Raw genomic sequence first — 10,425 nt, 5'->3', positions numbered from 1 at the left:
CCCCCCCCCATCTGTCGCTAGCAATGATGACGCAGTGAATAGTGACGATTCTTTCTGACCAATCAGTAGCCTGCAGGTTTTCATGTCACCTTTTGGTATCGCCTCAGCTTGATTGGAACCTCGACTGAGGTAGTACTAAAAAAAGTACCTGTTAGCAGGTATCAGGGACTTTTTATCGTAATGGAAAACCAAAAGGTGAGTAGAGTCGAGGTGAATCAAGTAGGTACTGTGCAGTGGAAAAACCCCAATTGCTTTAGGTTGATCCAAGAAACAGATTTAAAACTTTAAACTGACTGAGACTTCAAATGCCTACAGACAGTCATGCAACAAAGCTTTACCTTCATACAAGATTTAGTGTAAAGTTTATTTTTTTTACATTAAGTTTTCACTATATGTTCAGCAGTATAAAGGAAAAAATAGAGGAGCTCAAGATTTCACAGTACCTGAATGCAGTGATCTGAGACTTAGTGTAGTACTTTTCAAGGAGTGGATCTTTCTTGTAGTTTTCCTTAAGCTGTTTAGAGAAGATGTATTTTGAGAAGAAAGCTACTGAAAAGAACATGTACAAGATTTCTGCTTGTCTGCCTAAAGACAAAAGTACAAATTAGCATGTTAACATTAAAACCGATTTCCATGAAAAGCACACAACAATGGGATTCTCAATTAACTGGTTTGTCGTTAGCAGCAGTGAGCTGCAAACTGTGTCAGACAAGGCTGTAGTCATACTTTGTGGGCTTAAATGCAGGTCACCAACATATTTTATGCATGTAAGGCATTATCTAACCTCAAGTGCTTGTTGTGGAAAAAAGGGAAAAGAACAAGCTTCAGAAGGATGAGCAGATGTCATTTGGTAATAAAAGCCCAAAGTGACATGGAGAAAGAGCAAAGGGGATGTTCCTGGGACAAAGAGTTCCGTTATCATAAAACATTAACACCAATTTCAAAATGGCCATTTCTAAAGTTAAAGTCAGCAACATTAAATATGAACCCATTGCTATTTTATTAAAACAATTTAAGACACACAGATAACATACAGTATTTAAGGACTCCAAAGGCAGGTGGTGTAAAAGTGACGTTGGTTAAACATGTTGCCTCAATCTCAAAAGGTGCCTTAGCTCAGCAGTTTACTTAAAACTATAGTCCATAAGTTGTATCAATCATGTTAACAGTAACCTAGATCTGAAGATATTCCTCTAAAGTGGTCCTTTTTGTTATTGCATCAAAGTGCAAACCTAGCACACCATGAAGCTCCCCCCCCCCCATCATCTAGTCATCTAATACTCCAGCTCTACCCTAATCCTCATCCAACACCCTCGCTTCAGTAGCTTTTTTTCCCCGAGAATGACATTTGAGCGAGTTCTCTCTTTTTTTGCTATCAACATGCTCCTAAGTAGCGCTACAAACATCTCCACTGCCTCCAATAATAGGAGATGCTGTGGAGGGAATTACAAAGAGGATGTACAGCGCATATTCCACCCACGTAACTGTGCCTTCAGCTGTTTCTGTGCAATGGTAGGGGCGTTTTTAAAAAGCATTTCCACAATGCCAAACAACTAATCCTCAATTAGAGAATGGAACTGAGTATAACACTGCTCAAAATAATTAACAATAAACACTGTAGATGATAGAAAGGGAACAAAAATAGGAAAGTCATCTTCTTTGGGTGTCAAACTCACAATTGCTTCCAGGTTGACTGCCAAATCCTCGAATTCTTTTCCATTAGTATTCTCCAGCTCCTGTTCATACGGGACACCAACAAACTGTATATGCCCACTGAAGACCCGTGTCGATGGGCTGAGCTGCTTACTTGAAGTGGCTTCTGAATCAGCATCTTTAACTTGGAGGAGGCAGATGAGAGGTAAGTGTTTGATCAACAAAATGATATAAGACAGCTGCTTCTGATTAAATGGGAGACTATACAGGGTTACAGACCCTAAATCACCATTTTAAAGTTGTGCAGTGTGATCTCATATCAGGCACACAGTTTGGCTCTCAGAGCAATTAAAACAGCCAGTTGACTCAAGAGGTTGTTTATGGAGACTTCAGAGGCCTTTTTATCAGACCCGGTATGTGCAAATGACAGGGAAGCTGTGCCATGACATTTTTCTCCATTGCATTATTTAAGGAGAAAGTCAGAGCTGTCAAATAGGCCAACACTAATAGGAAATTACAAAGTCCAAACAAGCCACTCTTAACTCAAAGTGATGTGTTCCCAGCAAGTGGGAGTGATGCAGTTTCTGATGTTTTGCCTGTCTTGGCATTAACTGATTTTAAAAATCTAAATATTCACAATTTCTCATTTAATTTTATTAAGAAAAACCTTGATTTATGTACAAAAATGTCCAACATCTTTGGATTTTCGTCATCTTTAACTTACCCATACATTAAACAAAAAAAAAATCATAGTCCTGTACGTCAAATCTCTACCGTGGATGATATAGAAGAGGAAAGCTTTCTATTATACTCACAGACAAACAACCAAATGAGAAACGCTGCAATGGCCGCAAGGATGAGAAGAGCCACAAGGACCCCGATCAGGATGCCGACCTTCCGCTTTGATGAGACCTTCTCTTTGCTGGTTAAGAAGTCAATCCGCTCTTGATGGCCATTGCGGCCCTGATGCAGTAAAGGAGCAAAACACAGTCAGTGAACATACAGCAAGTAGGTCATGTTAAGGTTTAGGGCTGCACAATTAATCACAATTTTATCAAAATCACAATTTGAACTAGTGCAATATCCAAATCGCAGGGGGGTGCAATATTTGTTACAGGCAAAAATATTCTACATTAAAGTATTGTGGTGCAGCAGAGACATCCCGGCCTATAAATGGTATCCTACAGACTAACGAAAACATTCGTTGTTTGGTACAGATACTTGCAAAAAATTAAAACTTCAATTTTTTTTGGAAATATTTGTCAATGAAAATGAGAATAATTACACAAAAATGATCATCCCCTCCAATATCCTGAATCATATCAAAATCGCAATATCAGCCAAAATAATCTCAATTAGATATTTTCCTAATATCATGCAGCCTTATTCAGGATGCTGGTAACATTTACTTTGGATACACTGTGAAAAAAGTGGGAGAATTGTTCTCATTACAGTAGCACTAACCTCTGCTTCAACCCAAACCAGAAGATAAAAAGACAACAACAAAAAAAGAACTCTGACAAAAAGATACCCAACTCATTCTACAAGAATTTCAGCTTCTGACTCTTCTCACATGCTTCTACATAGATAAAATAAAGACTGCACAGTAGTTAGTTGTGAACCACCAAAAGATTAGTTTGGATATATGCAGCTATAGCTCACACATAAATTAATTTGTTTTAAATGGTAGGATAATGGTTTGCCAGTGTCAGATGGGATTTTCTACAAAGGAAAAAAGAGAAACAACACTGGAAACACACTAATCCCAAAAAAGAAGATACATGCATCAATCTTGTATTAGAGAAACATCTTTGACCTGTCGAGTTTGTACTCGAGGAATAGATTATTTGCAGAATGGCATAAAACAAACAATAGTTTTACGTTTCAATACTGAAACTGCAAAGACATGTTTTTTTTTTGTTTTTTTTAAACATGATGTGAACCGTCTTACGTCCCAATGTGACATGTTCAAACATGCAGCCAGGCATATAGTACCAAACACAACTGGCAAAACCTGTTTGGTAAGTGTGACAACACTCCTTCAATCATACCATCATACACACATACGGGCATTGAGAAATTTCATGATAACTTAGGGAGTCCTTGTAGAGATTATGGGCTTGCTGCTTTAGGCTGTGTTTGTGCATGTGTCTGTCGATACTGTGTGCATGTGTCTGTTGTTAAGCTTTCTCAAGTGGGCGGACTGAGAGAAAGGTTTCAGGCTGGTTAGTAATCAACACACAACGAATTCAGTGCCGGTAGCCCATGAGTGAAGAAGCCCGAGTACCATTAGGAATGGAGAATCACTTTGGTATTAAATCAATTTGTCAGATTTGCTGCCCCTTAAGACGGGGGCTCAATTACATGAGTCTAGATGATAACTCATGGCAATTAAGGCCTATTCTTACCCAGCTCAGGCTTCAGCACATGCTTTCAAATTGGAATCTCTAACAGCAATCATGGGCCAAAATGAGCAGAATCATTAGAGATGGGGTCAGCAAGTGCTCCAGGGTCTCTCTCTCTCAGTCACCCTGATCATAGCCTAATAAAACCATTACATGCTCTTCATCATCCCATTCTTCACTCCTAGAAAGAGACACCATCCCATGTTTTAACTGTGTAGCTTTTCTTTTTAAATACCAGCTCAGTGTGTTATGCCATTATGAAACAGGAAGTAGTGCTATCTGTCTCTCAACACTGACGGAAGAAAAGCCACAACATGATGATGCAAACTACAAGTGTCAATGTTTGACAAGAACGCTATTAAAATTGCTGGTAAACATTTTGTCTTGACAGTGTCTATGTATTTCTAAGAAGTCTAACCAGTTTTGCAAGTGGGAAAATAATTAACACTGCTGTGAGACGTCGTTTAAGAAAAAGAAAAAAAAGAAGCAGAGTTACAACTGTCCCTATTATACTGCAGTATACGGTATTTAAAAATTAAGACGTAAGGCTCCTATGGTTTTTTGAGACCAGTTGTCTGTCTCTCTCTCTCTCCCTCTCTTTCTCTCTCTCTCTCTCTCTCGTAAAACTAAACGGCGCCAATTTTGGGAGGAAATCTGTCCTCTGCATATTGACCATAGACTGTTTATTGCACATGTGTGACGTCACCCATTGGTTTGTGGAAATATGCTATGAGTTGTCGAGTTTGCCGTTACAGGCACAGGCATCCTGGTTGCAGATGTGACAATTTTAGACAAGAAGCTTACACTCTGCGTTATAAAAATGTTTACTGAGGTATTGAATCAAGTGAGAAGTGGGATAATTTCTCACAGACTTCAGCAGAAACCAACCTCCTCACGCAACCACACGTGTCTCCTCCTGCTGGAATCCAGATTGAATGCGGGTTTAAGGCACTTCCGCATTTGCAGCACTGTGCAGAACTGGATGCATTGTCAATTCATATTTACAGTCTATGATATTGACAAAGAGCAGAGTCCGACACACGCTCGCAGTGGTGCGGACGGAGCAAACTACGTCACCTCTGCAGTTTTGTTGAAGTCACGCCAATGCTGATAAAGTAGTTTTAAGTCCACGCAGACACCTTTTACTACAATATGATATAAATGGCGAGGCAAAAGCAGTTGCAGTGCTGTTGACACAACGGTGGTTTCTATGCCCTGCTGGGTGACTGATAGAATGAGCTTGTAAAGCAAGGCAACGTTCTTTCTACAGCACCTTTCAGCAACAAGGCAATTCAAAGTGCTTCACATGAAACATTACAGAGCATTTAAAAACAGTCATGATGAAAATAAAAACAGGCCAAGAAAGTATAATATACAGATGAGAATAAAAGTTATAGTAAGTAAGAAATTAATAAGTATTCAATTTAATAGGTTATAGGGACGGGTTTGGGAGGAGGGAGGGATTTTATTTTTATTTTTGTTTAATTTCTATTAGTGTAAAATATTCTAAATAAATAACATAATGCTTTAATTAAATAGGTTTGGAATTTGTTTTACAACTGAATTTGTTTTGTAATTACATAAGGAAAGTACAGAAAAAAGTGCTGTTGGGTAACAGGAACAGAATTTCAAGTATCAGGACTAGTTTTGGTTCAGAAGTGAAAGGTACCCAACCCTACTGTATACTGATTTTATGCGTTATTACATTAATTTGATAACTGCATATACTGAAACATTTTTCAACCAGGTTAAAGCATCAGAAATTAGACAATTTTTCACTGTGTCCTTTTGATACTTAAGTATGTGTCCCTCTGTTAAGTAAAATTTTAAATGCAAGACTTTATTTTACATTAACTGAGGGAACAGATCAAGCTACTTTTGTAGATCCAATCAGGACGCATCCTTACCAGGTGCCCGAACTACCTCAACTAAGCTAAGGCCATATGGTAAAAATTAAAGATTTAATAATAATGTAATAATTACACCTTATAACAATGTCTTATTTCACCAGATCCAATCAAATCTGCCATGTTGACCTTCATTTTCAACGCTCAATAAATCAAACATCAATATGTAATGCTACAGAGCACAGGGCTGCAGAAACCTCAGAGCAGTGATCCCAAATAACTTTAGTCATGTGGATTATTTTTGTTTCAGTTCTCAGCTGCCACACATGAATAGAGGAAGATATAAGAATTTTTAACTAATAAAGATGACCAAGAGCAGAGTGAAAAGAAACTGAAACCTAAGCGATTGGCACCAACAAAGTAATTTTATATTCTGAAGTTCAGTCATGCAATATGTGGCATTAGTACGCGTCCTAAATCCTTACAGAAAGTGAAGTAGGCATACTAATCTACTGACTCTCTCTACACATGGAAATTGACTGTCAGGCAGATTTGTCTCAATAGATAAGTAACATTACTGACACTTCAGTAAAAGAAACATGGTACATACGGTGAAACTGGTTTGTAAGTCAGTTCTGTATCTGCATGTGAGAAAACAACCTTTATTTTGTTTTTTTAACCTTTGCCCAGTGATATCCCAGACTGTTCTTCTCTGTTGACCTAGGGTGGCTATAGACTCCCAAGAGACTCCTCCGATGCACATGAAGCATCTTGCTTTAGTTACACTTTACTTACACTTGAACAGATCCGAGTAATCATTCATGTTAAAATATTTAATGATTACAACACCTGTAACACTTTGGGCTGTCCCTACTGTGACAAAACAAAATGGCTGGTTTAACAAAAAGGCCTACGGACTTCAACTACTTATTTCATGTCTCAGACAGTCAGTCAGTTGAGTCCTGTCTCCACCTAAGGGTAGCAAAAACACCCCAGATGATCCTATAACCCCTTGTCATAATTTTCTATGCAGCATGTAGGCAATATGCGATTTAATTATGTGCAGCCTGGTACTCTTTTTATGTGCAAATTTAAATCAATGGATGCCTATAATTGAGACTATGAAATAATTCAAGGCCAAGGCACCTAACAACTACTGTATAACTAACAACTAACATTTATAAGAGTTCATGGAGACTGACTTTGGTGCCATCTCGTTTTCCATTGAACTTAGTTCCACTATGCATTTGTGTTACCGTAGCAAGGCATATTTCTTGGTGCTCCACTGTCCAGGCTGCAGCCATACAGTCTTGACATACTCTGAACATTTTCCATGGGTTATAAAGTAGTCAGACAATGCAGTCATAGTTTCACAGTGTCACAGCACACCCTGTGAGACACCAAACATTCAGCTCTGGGTTAGAGCTCAAGAGTTGTGATGCTCGTTTGCAAACAAATTGTTCTTTTGGAACGACTCTTGAAGCTGAGTAGGTACTTTATTTTTGGCGAAACTGGCCCAAAAAAACAACAACATAATAACCTTTAAGCATATTGTAATTGTAAAGTGTATATTGTAAAGTGGTCTCATAAAAAACTAGACTCCTGCATTGTCTCCTTGGCTTTGTTTTAAGGCCTAAGTAAATCTAGCAATCACATTAAACTTTGGCCAATCACAGATAATTTCAGAGAGAGAGTTCCTATTGGCTATTATGCAGATGTGCACATGCACGTCTCTTTTGGTGAGAGTTCTGTTTACCGTAGCCAACAGCTCAGGGCTGCAGCTTATTCAAGGCTAAACTATTACATAAGAGAATGTATTGTCATCCATCTATATACATTAGCCTTCTACATGGACTAGAGGCTGCAACACCGCCTACTGCTGCCATTGCACCTCCATAACATTGTCAGACTAACAATGGATAGTTTTTTTTTTTTTAAATGATAATAAAATTGATGCAGCACACCCAGATAAATAATCTTATTTATTCCATACATTATTCACCCTTGTCAGAACATGGCACCTACAGTATCCACAATGCAACTAGACCACCAGTTAAAAATGTGGACAACAGACGCAAATAATCTAGCCTCAAGGAGGCCTGGCAAACTCGGTTCCTTTTAAGGATTCGGGTTATTCTGAGTCACTCACTAAACTGATCCGGGTTGTGTGAGCCACTTGAATCACTATTGATCTATAGGCAAGCTGAGGCAAGCTTGCAGTGTTTTGGACTGTCTGCTTGACCTAATGGCATTTTAATATACTACATTTAAACACCAAACCTACAGTAGGCCTAGCTAGGCTACATGCAGAACATTGTATGTTATTTTAGAAGTGAAAGAATGGCTTTTGTGGCTTGTGGATTTTCTTTACCCTGACTCGAGGAGAGACTTCACTCGCTCGTCTGCTACAGATTCACTCATGACAACGTAGCCGGCTGATTCGCGCTTAGCGCTGGGTATCGTTTGGATTTTTCAGATACCGGGGCTAAAGCAATATTTTTAAAATTGTGCTGGTGCCTAAACGGTGCCTGAACCGATAATTTAATAAAGCTAAAAAAGAAGGGTACTAAACAACAGTCGGCAACATTAAAGATCTCGGGGGGAGCAGCTCCAGCAGGGGACCCCAAACTTCCCTTTCCCAAGCCACATTAACCAGCTCCGACTGACGGATCCCGAGGCCTCCCTAGGGAGGTGCCCAGGAGGCATCCTTACCAGATGCCCGAACTATCAACTAAGCTAAGGCCATATGGTAAAAATTAAAGATTTAATAATAATGTAATAACTACACCTTATAACAATAACTTATTTCACTGGTAAATTGTGAACGACAGAAACAACCACAAGATGGGAAAAGGGTATTTTACAATAACTAATGAATGCACCACGAGGCTACCTGTTTTAAAGCCCATGTTGCAAGTTAACCACCACTGTTGATTATTGGGTACAAAAAGCACTTAAATAGAATATCGATTTTTAAAAATGTCTCCAAATAGTTTTAAAAGTTAGTTTTTGGTCATTTTTGGTATTCGCGGTTTATGGAGTCAATTCGGCGATGACGTCACTCAAGGGAGTTAAGTCTCAGCTGGCACTAGAACTACGTGACTGACTGGATGAGAAGAGGAGGAAAGGCCAGCAGCCGAATAATTACCAACCTGACAACGTGAGAGGGCAAATGAGGAATTGTCAAGATTGTGGGGAAGTCTCCTTCATTTATCTCTTTATTTAGCAACGCAGCAGTGCATACAATGACTTACTTTTTACTGTCAGTGAATAGCAGCGGTGAACGTCAACGTTTTCTCTCGATCTAGTTACAGGGATCATGTCGTTAGTTCAGATAAGTACTGGCACACATATCTAGATATAGGAATAGAAGGCATCCCAGAGTGTTATTTCTAAGTGTTTACCTCTAACCTCCGGTGAAAACGTGTCGCTGTTTGGCCGGTGCTTGTGTGTGTGGCGGCGAAGCTGCGGTGGAGAGCGGGTGCTGTAGGGGAGTGAGCCATAAATGAAAATAATGTCCAGGATCTCAGGGGAAAGAAACGATATGCGTGTCTCCATTTCAAACATCACTGCAGGTTGATTGTGGGCGACAACGCTGTCGTGGTTAGCTTACCGAACCTCTACTGCCAAAGTTGCTGGCTATACAACGTTAATCCGCTAGCATCCATACAGGCTAACTATAGCCATCTAGCTTTGTGCGTAACGTAACAAAAACCCACCCATCTCGTAGGAGCGAAGCTTATTATTCCATTCAATACAATTATGGTACAAAAGGTGCACTAATGCCACATGTATGATGTTGACAACATGGACGCATATATAGGCAACACCAAAGGCAGTCGTAATATTTACCTAGCAGGCTAGCTAACGCTGTTGTGATTACGTCTGGCGGCGTAGCGTTAGCTCTCTCTAAACTTGTGAAAAGCTGAACAACATCCCCCGTCTAAGCTTGTTTCACTTTCAGATCTTTGAGTTCTTGGTTACGTCCGTCTTTGAAAAAATCGGCGGCCAGCCTAACCGGAACCAAAAATTGTACCCACCTTCTCCTACTAGCTAGCTAACTACAGCTAAGCAGCTAGCGTAGCTAAAACCTAATAAAACCGGTATGCTAGCTATAGCTAGTCTATGTCTCTCTCTTCCCCCTCTCTGCGCGATCAATCTCTCTATCCCTCTCTCTATCTCATCTCTCCATCTCCGTCCCATCAATCTCTCCTCTCCCATCTCTCTAAAAATAGTAGCTATCCATACTGTCTATCTATTATATGTCCCTATCTATATAATATATATAATATATATATAGGGGCGTAATGTATGTTTGTATATATTTATAATTATACTACTATAATATATATATATATATATATATGTATGTATTTAGATCTATCATCTTTGCTGTTTGCGAATAGCACCAACACTCTTTTTCTTCTTTTTGCCTTTCCTTTTCCTAACACCCTGGGTGTCCTGTTCTAGTCTTCCTAGTTGCTATCCCATCTGTACCCCATGGTCCCTCTCTCTAATGT

The 10,425-nt window shown here is 39.3% G+C and overlaps 1 protein-coding gene and 1 long non-coding RNA gene across 4 annotated transcripts in view; both read right to left on the bottom strand.

The window, feature by feature from the left end:
* Positions 1-10,425, bottom strand: part of st14 (ST14 transmembrane serine protease matriptase) — a 48,091-nt gene that overhangs the window by 10,673 nt on the left and 26,993 nt on the right. For all 3 annotated transcript variants that reach the window (XM_032518309.1, XM_032518311.1, XM_032518312.1), the window contains exons 2-4: positions 2,469-2,616; positions 1,677-1,837; positions 444-514 (exon numbers count right to left, since the gene is read on the bottom strand). In XM_032518309.1, coding sequence (XP_032374200.1) covers positions 444-514; positions 1,677-1,837; positions 2,469-2,616 — 380 coding nt within the window. The remainder of the gene's footprint in view (positions 1-443; positions 515-1,676; positions 1,838-2,468; positions 2,617-10,425) is intronic.
* Positions 8,259-10,425, bottom strand: part of LOC116691084 (uncharacterized) — a 6,928-nt gene continuing 4,761 nt past the window's right edge. Inside the window, exons 2-3 of the long non-coding RNA XR_004332422.1 lie at positions 8,631-8,798; positions 8,259-8,499 (exon numbers count right to left, since the gene is read on the bottom strand). This is a non-coding gene — a long non-coding RNA (uncharacterized LOC116691084). The remainder of the gene's footprint in view (positions 8,500-8,630; positions 8,799-10,425) is intronic.

This window comes from Etheostoma spectabile, chromosome 6 (assembly GCF_008692095.1).
Source record: "Etheostoma spectabile isolate EspeVRDwgs_2016 chromosome 6, UIUC_Espe_1.0, whole genome shotgun sequence".
In the NCBI taxonomy this organism is placed as follows: domain Eukaryota; kingdom Metazoa; phylum Chordata; class Actinopteri; order Perciformes; family Percidae; genus Etheostoma; species Etheostoma spectabile.
Note: the sequence above shows the minus strand (reverse complement) of the source record. Positions and strands in the feature narration are given on the sequence as shown.